This window comes from Protobothrops mucrosquamatus, unplaced genomic scaffold, assembly GCF_001527695.2.
Source record: "Protobothrops mucrosquamatus isolate PMUCROS unplaced genomic scaffold, P.Mucros_1.0 scaffold225, whole genome shotgun sequence".
Lineage (NCBI taxonomy): Eukaryota > Metazoa > Chordata > Lepidosauria > Squamata > Viperidae > Protobothrops > Protobothrops mucrosquamatus.
Window position 1 is genome coordinate 1,262,597 of NW_015386576.1, and position 15,974 is coordinate 1,278,570.

Sequence of the window (15,974 nt, forward strand, 5' to 3'; positions counted from 1 at the left end):
AAGGCCACAGGCAGCCAATGCAGCTCGCGCAGCAGCGGTGTCACGTGGGAACGCCGAGTCCCCCCCAACACCGCCCGCGCGGCCGCATTTTGGACCAGCTGGAGCCTCCGGGTGCTCCTCAAGGGGAGCCCCATGTAGAGAGCATTACAGTAGTCCAGGCGGGAGGTGACAAGTGCGTGAGTGACCGTGCGTAGGTTATATAGGTACTCAAATCAGTTACATACATTAAATAAGTCTAAATCTAGAATTAAAAATATAATAATTAAATAGACTAACAACATGAAATAAATAATTATCAGTTGGAGAAAACCAATGCTTACAGAAGGCATAAAGAAAAACCACTTTTATCAGTGATTAAAAAATACATCAAACCTTTGGTTTTCAATGAAACAGGAATGTATGCACTATCCACTCAAACATGCTAGCATTTAAACATGATAAGGACTATATCAACAACATTTGGATGGCTGATACAACATCTGTTTGAGACTACAAGAACAGCTTCATTTTTGTAGCACTTGGCCTGAAGAAACATCTGATGGTGCTCTTTCGGAGGCTTTTGAACCTGTGGATCCCAAGGAAATCCTCTGCAATCTTAGCTCAGCTACTTGCAGTTAGAGTGCCCAGTTCACCTGCCTAATTAAAGCATTTATGAAAAAGTCAGGAATTGAATCTGGGTTGCAGTTAACATCTCTTGGAGGGAAGGAGCAATGCCAGAAGTCCTCAAAAACCAACCACCATCACCCACTAGATTTACCTACTCTTGCTCATTTAAGAAGGCAAAACCTGAATCCAACAAAATTGGACAACTTTCATCCTAACTCTAACTTTCTTTTAGGGAATGTTATTGGGAAAGTAGTTTTAGAAGGATATGGAGGATATGAATTTTCTGAACTCTTTTCTGTATAGACACAGGTCTGGGCATGGATCAGAAACCCCCTTGGCCAACTTAATGGATGATTATAGCAGGGACTGGATGAAAAGTGGTATGAAATTCTTTCCTCCAAATCTATTAATGACATTATTGCTGTTGACCACAATATCCTTCTGTGGATGCAGACAGTTATGTTGGCTCAGGTCCTATCTCAGTATGCAGGTCCAGAATGTGTTTCTGGAGGGAAGGGGGGAGGGAGGAATTCTATAGGTACATCACTATGGAATGTCTCAGGGTTTACTCCTGTCCCGTTATGTTCAACATCCATGTGAAATTGTTGGGAGAGACCTTTCAGTGGTTCAGGGTGAAGTATGTTAATGTGCAGATGACAGAGTGGCTCTTGATTTAGAGGCTTATTCCAGGGCTGTAAAATTGATGGAGTTATGTGCTCCCAGAAAGAGCAGGCAGGCAATCTAGAAGTTTCTGGATTCAAAGCTCCTGCTCAAAGAGCAAGTGAAGACTATGGAAAGAAACTTTGACTGGTGCATCAACTGTGGCTTTACCTGGAACAAGATGCACTGAAGATGGTCATTTGTGCTCCATCATCTCTTGATTATTTTACTGTAATTTGTTATATTGGCCACCTAATGAGAAGGAAGGAGTCACTGGAGAAGAGCCTAATGCTGGGAAAGATTGAGGGCAATAGAAGAAGGGGACGACAGAGAATGAGGTGGCTGGATGGAGTCACTGAAGCAGTAAGTGTGAGCTTAAATGGACTCCAGAAGATGATAGAGGACAGGAAGGCCTGGAGGAACATTGTCCATGGGCTCGTGATGGATCGGACACGACTTCGCAACTAACAACAACAATGGTTGAGAACCATTTAGAAACTTCAACTGGTCCAGAATGCAGTGCATGCATGCTCAATGGTCAATCACTTACTCCAATATTACATTTCTGCTGCAGAGCTGCACAGGTTACTAGTAGGTTTTGAGTATAATTCAAGATACTGATTATTACCTATAAAGCTCATTATGGTTTAGGGGTTGTATATTTTAGAGACCATCTTTCCCCATAGTTTCAGCCTTTCCTGCTCATACAATTAGGGAGCTCCTGCTAAGAGACAGGTATAGCATGAGGGGGACTAATGGTGCATCAGCTCCCCTCCTCTGGAATAGCTTATCTCCTGAAATATAGGTTGTCCCCTAATGATGATGTATACATGGATGTTTGGGCAATTATCTGTACCCCATAATGCTATTTTCCATAAATACATAATTTAGTCATTTACTTTTGTGGCTATTTTGATTAATAATTATTCTTATTGTAACTTTTGAAAACTATCTAAAGTCTAGCTGGTTTCAAGAGGCAGACTAAATCAATCACTCAGTCAGTCAGCATATCAATCTTTTAAGAATGGGTCACTTCTTCAAGTCTTACCTGAGCAAGTGATACCGGAGTTCTTTTCTTCGTCTCCAAGGAAGTCAAACTTACTTTCTCTCCTTTATGATTTGCACTGCATTTAAAGCAAGTCCATCTCATCTGTCCTTTTGTTTCAGTGCCACACTCTTTACTTAGCAGACAAAGAGAATGGTACAAATGGCCACAACTGTTATAAAAATAGAGTATATATATTACATTGTATGCATACATAACAAATATACTTAAAATGTATAATCAAATCTAAATTTTTTACAATAAATATATTTCTAAAAAATATCTTAATATTTAAGCCATTTTTAGACATTAACAGTGTAATGTTATAGTTCCTTATTCAGAATTTCATGCAACTTCCTACCACATACATATTCAATGGAATGCACTCTTAAGAAATCTTCTTTCTACACTTATTGCCTGCTACATCAGATAGTACCAAATCTCATTTATTTTATTATTATATTATTAGTAAGGCTATAGGTTGGACAGTGATCGAAAAGGTGCACATATACATACATCAAATTATTAGTGATATAGCAATAGAACACTGTGTGCTCAGTATTAAAATTCCTTATCTTATTCATTAATTAGTAAATCTGAGCTCTCCAAAGTCTTCAAGTTCTCCCTTGCAAACCCACTCATTGTTGAACCTATTCACTAATCTAGACTTACCTGAAGACTATAATTTGGTCACCTGTCTGTTGCCTTCTCTTGTACTGTTGCAAACAAATACAGCAATAATCTTGTTTGGGATTGAGCCCTCTAGTCATAGATGCTTTCAAATTACGTAAAGACCAGTGGAGATCGCGGTTAAGTAAGCTTGTTGTTGTCTCCAAAAGGGTCTAGACAGGCAAAAGAATAATATAGAAATCATTTAAGTTGTAGCTACATTATATACATTTTGCATGTAGAAAAGTATCTCCTTGTGAATATTAATGCAAGACAGAAATTACATATCTTAATTCCTAACCAACCTAGCCAACAACTTTGTCACCCAAAAGGTGGAGGATGGAACTAGACATAAAGCTGTACTGGATTTAATCCTTACAAATAGAGAAGAAGTGATAGAGGGAATTGAAATTGCCAGAACCTTGGGTGAAAGTGACCACATCATACTGGAATTTAATATAATGCAAACACTAGCAATAGAAAACAATCCAACCAATGTTTAAATTAAACTTCAAAAGAGCCAAATTTAACAAATCATAGAGAACCTAGGAAAGATCCCATAGATGAAAATCTTAAAGGGGAAAACAACCCAAGAAGTGTGGGAAACCCTGAAAAATGTGATCACAAAAGCCCAGACCAGCACAATACCACTGAGAAAGAAAAACAAGAAATCCAAGAAGAAACCAGCATGGCTGCACAAAGATCTCTCTAACAAACTGAAAAACAAAAAGGACAAATGCAAATAATGGAAAGAGGGGCACATAACTAAGGCTGATTATCAGCAGACAGCCAGAAGATGAAGTCAGGAAAGCAAAGGCTCAGAACGAACAAAGACTTGCAACAGAAATCAAGGACAATAAAAAAAATTCTTCCAACATATTAACAACAAGAAAAAAGTCAACGACACTATAGGGCCACTAAAGAGAGAAGATGGCAAGGAAATTACAGGCAACAGGGAGAAAGCAGAGCTGCTTAACTCATACTTTGCGTCAGTCTTCACACAAAAAGAAACTACAGCCCAACATACCAAAAAACCCACTGCAAAAGACATACTAGAAACAAAAATTAAAATAAGTAAGAAAATGGTAAGAGAACATCTATTCAACCTTGATGAATATAAATCACTGGGACCCGACAGATTACATCCCAGAGTTCTGAAAGAGCTGGCAGATGGTATCTCAGAATTGTTGCACCACATCTTTCATAAATTCTGGAGCACTGGGAAAGAACCTGAGGATTGGAAAAGGGCTGATGTGGTTCCTATCTTCAAGAAAAAAAATGGACCCAGAAAACTACAGACCAATCAGTTTAACATCAATACCTGGGAAGATCCTGGAAAAGATAATCAAAAAACAGATCTGCGAACAACTAGAAGCAAACAAAGCCATAATTAGTAGCCAGCACGGGTTTGTTAAAAACAGATCATGCCAAACCAAACTTATCTCATTTTTCAATAAAGTGACTAAACTAGTAGACCAGCGAAATGCAGTGGATGTAGTATACTTAGATTTCAATAAGGCATTTGACAAAGTAGACCACAACCTACTCCTTGGTAAGCTAGAAAAAGGTGGAACAGACAATATCACCACCAGATGGATCTGTAGCTGGCTGACAAACCGTACTCAACGAGTAGTCCTCAATGGCACTACATCCACATGGAGAGAAGTAAGCAGTGGACCACAAGGTTTCATCTTAGGCCCAATACTCTTCAATATCTTCATAAATGACTTAGATGAGGGAATTGAAGAGGAACTCATCAAATTTGCAGATACCAAACTGACAGGAGTAGCCAACACCCCAGAAGACAAACTCAGGATCCAAAAAGATCTTGACAAACTTGAACAATGGGCCCTATCCAATAAAATGAGTTTCAATGTGGGGAAAAGCAAAGTTTTACATTTAGGCAGAAGAAATCAAAGGTACAAGTACAGATTGGGCAAGACCTGGCTTAAAAACAGTAACACTGAGAGGGACCTTGGAGTCCTAGTAGACGATCACTTAACCATGAGCCAGCAGTGTGCAGCGGCTGCAAAAAATGCTAATACAATCCTGGGTTGTATAACAGAGGCATAGAGTCAAGATCACACAAGGGATTAGTACCGCTTTATAAAACCCTAGAAAGACCACACCTGGAATACTACAGCCAATTTTAGTCACCATATCACAAAAAAGATGTTGAGAGTTTGGAAAAAATTCAGAGAAGAGCAACTAAGATGATCAAAGGCCTGGAGACTAAAAAATACGAAGAACGGCTGCGGGACTTGGGTTTGGCTAGTTTAAAGAAAAGAATAAATAGGGGAGACATGACAGCAGTGTTCCAGTATCTGAGGGGCTGCCACAAGGCAGAGGAGGCCAGGTTGTTCACCAGAGCTGTAGAGGGAAGGACGAGAAACAATGTTTGGAAACTGATCAAAGAGAGAAGCAACCTGGAATTAAAGAGACACTTCCTGATAGTGAGGACAATCTACTAGTGGAACAGCTTACCCCAGAAATCGTGGGCACTCCATCACTGGAGATTTTTAAAAAGAGACTAGACAATCACCTGTCTGAGATGGTATAGATTCTCCTGCTTGAGCAGGGGGCTGGACTAGAAGACCTCCAAAGTCCTTTCCAGCTCTATTCTCTATTCTCTAATATAAATTATATGCTAGCCTAGCTTCCTAGCAAGTTCACTATTTCTTCTGTATTACAAATCTTTCATACTATCAAATGCCTCATTTGAGAGCATATTATCCCAATAGTTTAATTTTAAATTTTGAAGTACTGATCCAATATGACAGAGGTCCCCAACCCCTGGTCCATGGACCGGTACTGGGCCACAACATGCCAGCAACTGGTCCGCACAAACAAGCAAAGCCCAATCTGTGGGATGCAGGCAGCACACAAAACCACGCACTCTCCAGTCCGTGGAAAAACCTTTCTCCACGGAACCGGTCCCTGGTGCCCAAAAGGTTGGGGACCTCTGCAATATAACACTTGTGCTTTCTGATTTATTTTTTTGCCATTTTAGTTAATTATTTCTACAGCACTTGAAATTTTTTCCCTCAATAATTACATGGGAAACATTACATCTGCTCATCCCTCAAGATTCAGCAGAGAGGACATGCTGTGAGTTCCTTTGACTAGGGATCTATATTTGACACTGAAAGAAAAGAAGCTGAAGAACAAGAAGACCAAAGAATACCTGATCAAGAAAAATCTCCTAGAAACAAGAAAGATTAAGGAAGCACTGGAAATAATAAAGAAACAGATAACCATTACAGCCAAAAAGATCAGCAGATATGTCCCAAAGGTGCTTTTTCAAGAGGCAACTGGACTTTATTTTTCTTTGAAGTCTTTTCACTTCTCATCCACTAAGCTTCTTCAACTCTGATTGGATGGTAGGGAATGGAAGGATTTATATAGATATGAAGCTCAAATTGCACACTAAAGGCAAAATCTCCCAATTTCAGTTGAATCAGAACGGTTTTTAACATCCATCAATAGAGACACTGCAGTGAATCAGTCAACACCTGGCAGAGAAGAAACAGTCCTGGGTGCAATTATTAGACAATCCAAACAAATACAACAAAAATTCAGCTTGGTAAAGGATGTGGGTAAAAATAAAAAAGAAGCTGAATGAAAGAACTTGTAATAATAGCAGACATGGTGATAAAAGGGCAAGGAAAATCAATAATTGGCCACTACCAGATTAAGATGAATTGCATGGTTTTTGGTTGAAACATCTGACAGATCTATGCCCACTCATTGTCAAGTAATTTAACAACATACCTCAAAGAGGTAAAACTAAAAATTGGTTAACATCTGGCAAAATTTACCTGACAATGAAAGATCCAGCAAAAGGGCAGCACCAGACAACTACAGGATAGTTATCAGCTTACCAATGACTTTCAGACTGCTAACTGTTGTGGTAGCTCACGGGTGTCAAACTCGCCCTGTCACGTGACGTGTCACGACGTATCACGACTCTTTTTGCATTGCCAGCAATGGGGTGGGCACGGCTTCGATATAATGAAACCGGCCCACGGGCTGGCAGTTTGACACCCCTGTGGTAGCTGATACAATTCAACAGCATCTAGTTGAAAATAAACTCTTTCCACCTGAGCAGAAAGGAAGCAGCCTAAACAGCAGAAGGACAAAAGACCAGCTCTTAATTGACAAATGATTTTGGAATACTGCAAGAGAAGGAAAGATCAACTTCAATGTAGCTTGGATTTATTACAAGAAGGCATTCAGCTCTCTACTACATGATTGGATAAACAAGTTCCTAGAAATAACATCAGAAACATCAGAAACTTTCAGTGCAAAAATCAATGGCACAATGGAAGATACAATTGCTGGTCTAGGCTAGGAGAAGTTAATGTCAAGAGAGGAATCTTTCAAGGAAACTCACTATCACTATTTCTACTATTACTGTTGGCATTGCACTGATTCCCTTGTCAACAATACTGAACAAGTCAGGCCATGGCTATCAAACATCAAAAATATCTGCCAAACTATTCCACCATCTTTAAATAGATAATTTGAAGCTGTATGGAAAAACACCACTTGAAATGGAATCGCTACTCAACACTGTTCAAATATGCAGCCAAGACATTCCAAAGGAGTTTGGATTGGATACATTCAATCGGAAAATAGTGAAAGCTGAAGGATTCAAGATTCCCTATGGAAATAACAGCATCATTACAAATACCTGGGAACCTTCAAACTCACAAGATCAAACATGCTGAAGTCAAAAATGTTAGAAGTAAATACATTGTAAAAGTAAAGAAGATCTTAAAATCCAAACTTAGTGAAGGAAATACCATCAAGGTAATTAACACCTGGGCAAGTCCTGTCATTAGGTATACGTCTGGAATAGTGGTCTGGACTCAACCAGAAATAAAAGTCCTAGATGAGAAGACCAGAAAAATAATAGCAATGAATCATGCCCTTCATCCACACAACAATGTTGACAGACTCTACTTGCCAAGAAAATAGGTGGACATGGAATGTTGCAAGTACATCAAACAGTTGAAGAAGAAAAAGGGGCAATGGAAGAATATCTGAAGGACAGTGAAGAAGATGCACTGAAGCTGGTATACCAGGAAAGCTTACTAAGTACTGAAGAGACTAAATTAGCCTACAAGAAAGACCAAATTAAGACTAGAAAAGGGACATGACAAGAGAAAGTATTACATGACCAATACATTTAAAAATAGCAGGCCAATCAGATAATAAAACCTGGCAATGGCTAAGAGAAGGAAAGCCAAAGAAAAAGATAGAAGGGCTAATTCTGGCCATACAAGGCCTTAAGAACTAATGCATACAAAACCAGAAACGAGAAGACAGCAACAGACAACAAGTGCTGCCTCTGCAAAGAAGCTGAACAAACTGTGGTCCAACTAGTTAGCTGCTGCAAGAAGAACGCAGAGTACAAACAACAGCATGACAATTTGTGCAATTTGCCTGCACACAAGAACTGGTGGGATCATAAAATAGACAAAGTAATGCAAAATGAAGAAATGTAAAGTGCTCTGGGACTTTAAAATTCAAACAGACAAGTACCTGTGATATAACACCCCAGAGAAAGAACTGGAGAAAAACATAAAATAAAAAGATCTCCAAATAAAAGTAGAACATCTGTGACTAGTACTAACAATAATAGGCACTTTTGGTGTGATCCCAAAACTCTGGAACACTACTTGAACATCATCAACATTGAAAAAAATCGTTGGGTCAAATGCAAAAGGCAGATTTACTCGTAACAGCTTATATTCTGCAACTGTACCTTTAACACCATCAAAGAATAATATCTGCCTATTCCAGGTCCTTGGGAAGGACTTGATAGGTGGATAAAAATGCCAGCAGTCTAAACATCTGGCTGACTATGCACCAAAATATAATAACATTTGTTTTATATATATTTATTAGTTTTAGCTCTTTTGTATGCTGCCCAGAGTCACCTGGTTGTGAAATGGATGACCATATAAATTTGGCAAATAAACATTAAAAAAAGAAAAAAATATTTAATGTGTTAATTCTATTGAGTATGGATGAATTCAAATGCAACCAGTTTCCCAAACAGGCATTGTCTCAAAAGGAACTTTTATTAGGGGCTAGTGACAGCAGGGAATCAAGGCGAGGTCTGAAAGAAGCAGTATATTAAAAGCAACATTCAATACTGTTGGCTGTTGTTGGCTGAAACAACAGTGGTGGAGCTCCAGTGATTCCCATAACTATAGACAGTTCATTCTAATTTATTTCCTGTTTTGAAGACAATGGAGTATATCAGGGGTCCCCAATCCCCGGCTGTGGACTGGCAACCAGTCCGTGGCATGCCAGAAACCATTCTGTACAAACACGCAAAGCCCCATCCATGGGATGCAGGCAGCACAGGCAACACATGTCCCCTCTCATCCACAGAAAAACCTCTCTCCATGGAACTGGTCCCTGGTGCCCAAAAGGTTGGAGGCCTCTGCTGTATATGATATTAAACATCTCTATTATTTACTGTCTATAATACAGTAAAACCAGATTCAGGTAGCTTTAGAAACTCTTCTCCTCAAAAACATCTACTTATGTTTTTTGAATCCTGATGTTCATGATGGCTGACACAGGATTAGCTTTCTTGTACGAGGCGACTATGCATATACTGTACTTCTGGGATGATTGATGATAAGGCAAAAATATAAAGAAACAAAGAGAAGACTGAAAAGATATAGTTGCCACAGTATTGGGCCAGAAATCTCTAGTTGATAATTTCTTACACACATACAGAACAGATCAGTTTCATTTACTATAATTTATATCTCTGTTAGTAGAATAACTGACAAACATCCTCCTAAATGGTACTATTTTACAATTTCTATTTAACACCAATGCAGTTCGTGGAATCTGAAGTCAATTCCTAAATTTCAGACCAATGTAAGAATAAAACATATACAATAAAAGCTTTGGTATAAAGGTAAACTAACACCTTTTTCCTATAAATGAATAGCTTCATCCTTCTTAAAGAATTGAAGAGGCTGTAGCTGATCCACAGTTCAGAGGAATCTTAACAAGGATGCATTGTACCTAGACTACTTTAAGCCTGATAAGTGAGGATAAAGACTAAGAACCAGTGAGTGTTGGAGAGGAGGAAAGAAGAGAAAGAGAGGTGATCTGGAAAGAAAAAGAGGGGGAACTGGCAGATTTTTAAAGGGGATTCATGAAAGGTTCATTCAACTCCATCCATTCCATTCAAGGGAGATAAAAATCCTCTCTCAAAAAAAATTCATAAACATGTCCCAGGCCAAATATTACTAGATGAAAAACAGTCTTTCACTGATTAAATATTTCCACTGATAATAAAACCCATACATTGTTTTTAAGTAGATAAACATAAGCAAATATAATCTTATTTGTGTAATGGGTTACAGTGTACAATTCTAAAACTTTTGACCTTAAATCAATTTCCATCACCAGGTTTGGAAATAATAAAAAGCTGTACTTAGATAAAAAGATACTGAACCCCACTGTGAAGCAATACAAAAATTAAATCACCTATTAAAGTTTAATGAATTTCATATTTTCAAGGACAGCTTTTCAAATCCCAATTCAATGGCAAGGGCAAAATATTCAGCTGAATATAACCTTGCTATACTGTAAGTGGTGAACAGCCAACTAGGATTTGAGAGAAATAATGGTGCCTTGCTTTTCTACACTCTTATTTTTGCTTTTAAAATTCTAATTACACAGCTCATTTACAAAAAGGGAGATACAGTGGAAGTAGAATTGAATTCTGAAAAACTAAACCTTATGAATGGAATCTAACTCTATTTGTTATTCTGTCTGTATTGATAAACAAAAGTTGGTAGGCAAAGTCAGAGTTCACTTCATCAAAGATGATGCTGGCAAAAGATATTACCTTAGTTTACCTTGAAGTTATTTAATGTGAACAACCAGGTAATTGCCCTTATTCATGCTCACATCAAGACCCAGGATCAGCACTGGGTACAGGCACATACTTGATGGTACAGACATTTACCGTATGGAACTTCAAATATGTGGTGATCTGCTTAATTGGTGTCCAGGAAGAATCAAGACAGAATTCATATAATTATGAATATGAATTGGCCTAATTTACACTTAATGAACCAAATATATTCATCTGAACATAGTTATGTTGCTAAATTTTTCACTGCACTTTTCCAAGTAAGGTATGTATTGGAAAGAATTGCAGCTCAAAATGTATGCAATCTTTGTACATGAAACAGGACAAATTTGTGCAGAAAACCCCCCTGTATGTTATAGAAAGCAAACAGACAATACAATATTAAGTGACAAGTTAATACAATGGTTTTAGCTTGCTAAAGTTTTCTTGGTTAAAGCTCTTAGAAACTGATAAGGAACAAAGAAGATTTACAAATTCTAAATCTTGGACAATGACAATTTTAATCAACAAGAAAAAAATCTCACATTGTACTTACCTGATCATAGTTAAAGCTGTCTAGCATACCCAGCACAAGACTCTGAATTTCTCCAAGTTTTCCTCTTCCATATACTGGATCCTGTGTGAAAGTTATTAGAAGGTTATACAAATCAACATTAATTAAAACAGATTAAAAAGGCTTGACTGTTAAATATTTTTTCCTCTAATTACAATACAAGTGTATCTCATGTCTCTTATCCAATAAAACTGACAAAATGTAAGAAATAAACAGAGCTATAATTTCTAAAGAGAGTTCAGTTTTTTTTTCAACAAAAATATTTCTATGTTCATAAATCTGCAGGAGACAAATTCAAAAGGGGAGGTTTTTGCGAAAGGAGATTAAATCTCCCTTCATGGATATACACGTGGTTTTCTGCTAGTAAAGGTTTTCTTAGAACACGATAACAAAAATAATACCCCATCAGAATGTTTAAGATCCTGCACAAGGTCACTTTGAATTAATTCTGCTGTAGAAGAATTGTGTTGAAACTTACTTTGGGGGGTTTCTATCATATCATATCATATCATATCATATCATATCATATCATATCATATCATATCATATCATATCATATCATATCATATCATATATCACATCATATCATATCATAACTTTATTGTCATTTTGAATGTACACCAGTCGGCATACATCAAAATGAAATATCATTGCATATAGCTTTCAAAAGGTCACCATCTCCAATATACACTCCTTGTTCATGGACAGCTCAAGTTTCAGATCGTCCATTTTAGTCTCTAGGGAGCGAACGATGGCAAACAGGAAGATGGAAACAGAGCTCCATGTGGATTAGCCCTCAAATTAGCTTGTATTCCTGCATGACAACCTCGCCTCCTTTCCTTTTTCTGATCCTGTCTCTTCCACATTTTCCTTAAAGAGGCCTTGCTTCTTTTCGCCCTTGGAGAACGCTGCCACCACCACCCAACTCTTCCAAAAGCCTCTCTCCCATCCTCTGGGCCTGCCGACAGCCTCATCCAGTTCTAGTCTCCTATGAACTTGCTTTACCAGAAAAGGGAAATGTCATAGTGTATTTCCTTTCAGAGGTATTTTCTTATTTGATTTCTCAATGCTTTCAATAATGACAGAGCTTCTAATGTACTGCCTTCACTAGAAGTTGGGATACATTCAGAGATGTATTGGCTCATGCTGAAAATAGCTCATGTTGAACTGTACAGCACAATCAAGCATCATCACAGGAAACGTTTTATGACATTTTGTATTATGTCTGCAATGCACATGGAATCTACCCTATAAATAATATTCTACAACCTGAAGTATCCTATATGCTTTCAAAATGCCTTGTCTTTTGCTGCATCTTCTCCTCTCAACGTACAACTTGGTGCTGTAGTATTAAGACATAGATAATCGGTGTTATCGCTTGAACAGGTTCTAAAAAAGGGACAGATATTTTTTTCTTTAAAAATGCAATATTTTTTTAATTCCTGAACATATTCTAATGGCAATGAAGCTTTTTAAGGATTTGGGGAGGGTCATATCTGGTTTTAAATAGATACTTTCCATTCTATTTTTTTCAGCATGCATAATTTAAAAGCAGCAACTCAGAAAGTACATTGTGCTGAAACACTATATCAATTATGGAGAACAACTGGGAAATCTGAGCTCTTAATGCAGCATGTACCTGATCCATGACATACAGCAAACTATTTTTATCTGCTAGATAGCCAACTACTTTTTGGGGATACTTTCTTGGAAAGGACATGTCAAAGAAAAACATAGACTTGCTACAGTATTGAAGACAGAAATGTAAAGAAAGAGCTGCTTAATAAATTTATGGCATACTTTTGCATTTATAGGTCATTTCAAGCTTTTTTTAAATAAATACATAGTGGTAAATTGTTTGATCAAGGTTATTATAGTATACCAATAGCAGGTTGCAGCATCGAGCCAAACCTTGCTGACCTTGTAAAAACTAATTAAAATCAGACTGTCCCACAAAGGGCCAACTACTAGAAAACCTCAAGACTAGACTGTAGTAGACTTTTCCAAGTTATCAAAAAAGATCTTGGAAAAAGACAATGGCAAACTACTTCCAAATACTTAGCGAGAAAATATTGAAGGTATTCACAAAGTCATCATTAATCAAGCTTGATTTAAAGGAAAGAGCTTTTAGGAAGAATGGGAAATGAATCCCCAATAGAAAGCAAATTAGCTAAATGACTTTTAAATGGCATGAAATTAATTCAAATGTCTGATATTATACTGATCATTTGAACCTTACTGGGAAATTAAAATCAGAATTACAAAAGGAAAATGGCTACAGCTGCTTATTACAATGGTGTCGAACATGAATATATGTGTGAGAGTGTGAAGGCAGGAGTATTTCCAGTTCCAACTTTTCACAAGCATAGTTTTTTTCTTTTTAAAAAGTTGCTTAGCTGCCAGGTAATGGAAATGAGGCTTGACACATGCCTAATTATTAAACTGTAATTCTACCTAACTTATAACTTGTCATTTTTATTTTATAGCAATTTTATTAAGTACTCCTTTCATACTGTCTCACACCCTCATAGGCTATAAACAAATTATTTATGATACAATTTTTAACTCCATAAGCTTAATATTTTTACATTGTGATGGTCAAAGATGAAGATACTGTATTGTACTGAATGAATATGGACTAAATATCAAAGTAAGTGATCAGAATGAGAGAAGCACACTGAATTGGGTTGAATTATAGCAAGAGATAAATAACACTAGAATTGGGAACAAAGGCAAAATGGATCAAGATAGATTTCATATGAATCTGAAAAATGGGGAGATGAGATATTTCAAGAACAAAAGTTAAAGTATGAAGTGGTGGAAACAAGGATGGTTTGCAAGTATAGTAAATATGGAGAAGCATATTGAAATAAGGCAGAAATCAGTTTTAGTGCTTCCTTTTCCTATTCTTATCTAATGCTTTCAATTTCCTTGGATTGTTATTTGTTATTCCTTCTGTCCATTCTGCATTGAAAGAGAATAGCATATTTACGTACATTAAGTAAAGCAACGATGCAATATAAAATCATAGATCAGATGTCAATCATTCAGAACATTCAAACAGCAATCAGATGATCCTATTATTTTATTTATTTATTAAATAATTATTAAATAAATAAATAGTGCTGCCCATCTCACTATTGAGCAACTCTAGTAATCATAGTTTCCACCATTCAATAAGAAAATTCCTCTCTTTTTAAAAGTACATATTATAAATTATTGGCTACCAGCGCCTCGGCATAGTCAGCTGATTCCATCGCTGACTATAGGGGGCGAAACTTTGGCCCCCTCAGATCGGGTCCNCCGCGCCCTCAAGACGTGGCTGTTCCAGCTAGCGGGACTGGCCTAAGGGATTTTAAAGGGGTTTTAATTACTTTTAATTTGACATATTTAAATATTTCGTTTTAATCAAATTTTAATTAGGTATAATATGTATAATATGTTAGTATTTTATCCAATTGTCAGCCGCCCTGAGTCCGCAAGGAGAAGGGCGGGATATAAATGTAAATAATAAATAAATAAATAAAATAAATAAAATCTCTTTATCAAAAATAAACATTTATGTTTCTGGGATTTTTTAATGCAAATAGATAGTTAACATATATAATAAGGCTCAAAACATGTCAGATTATATGGTGTTCAAGTATATCATATGTTGAATGCATTTAATATGTTAGATAAGTACCACTATAATTATTTTCATCAGTACCTGATAGCAATAACAAAAGTGATGCTTTAGCAAGGTGACATATGCTATTTTCTGGATATTTTCATTAAACAAGTAAACAACAAGATCAACTGTAGGGAAAGACTTCTGTAAACATAACTAGAAACAGTTAACTGAACTGTATTTCTATGACTTGTACACCCTTAATTAATAAGGTTATTTTTGCATGCAAGTGGTCTTTGTTATATGCACATAGGAAAAAAAGAGCTACATGACAATTTAAAATAAAACTATAACCAAACCGCATTAAAGGATAGAATAACAGATATGTCTTCTCTTCTGGAAAGATATCTTTGCAGAAAAACAATTGTAAACTGTATGATGCTGCGATTAGGCTCACAGAGTTTCATTTCTTCAAAGTATCAAATGAATAGCAACTTAACAAATATATTATCTACCCAGTTGTCATGAGACAGTATAATAAATCACACGCTGGGAAACTGAAGCACTCCACAAAGCAATTATATGGCTAATATAAACTGGAAAGCCAGTAGGCTTTTGTTGGAATAGATTTATTTAATCACAAATCTGGCAATAAAAATGCTTTTTAAAATTTCATTTCCAGCAGGAACTCTGATTTAGTAAGAAGTACAAAGTTTTCCAATAAAATAAAATACTTTTGACAAAAGTGTTTGCAATGTCTTTAAATGAAAACTTTATTGGATAAAAAACTGACAAATAACAATTCTTGTACTACATCTAAAAGGCAAAGAGAGTTTACTAAAATATGTTGTTTATTTTATGTTTCACTTCAGCATAGGAAAGAAAAATAAGAAAAATGCACCTCAGGTTTTTTTTT

At 36.7% G+C, this 15,974-nt stretch overlaps 1 protein-coding gene across 1 annotated transcript in view; it reads right to left on the reverse strand.

The window, feature by feature from the left end:
* The window catches only part of VPS8 (VPS8 subunit of CORVET complex), a 108,007-nt gene that overhangs the window by 21,677 nt on the left and 70,356 nt on the right, over positions 1–15,974 (reverse strand). Inside the window, exons 42-43 of the mRNA XM_015814153.1 lie at positions 11,431–11,511; positions 2,984–3,153 (exon numbers count right to left, since the gene is read on the reverse strand). Coding sequence (XP_015669639.1) covers positions 2,984–3,153; positions 11,431–11,511 — 251 coding nt within the window. The remainder of the gene's footprint in view (positions 1–2,983; positions 3,154–11,430; positions 11,512–15,974) is intronic.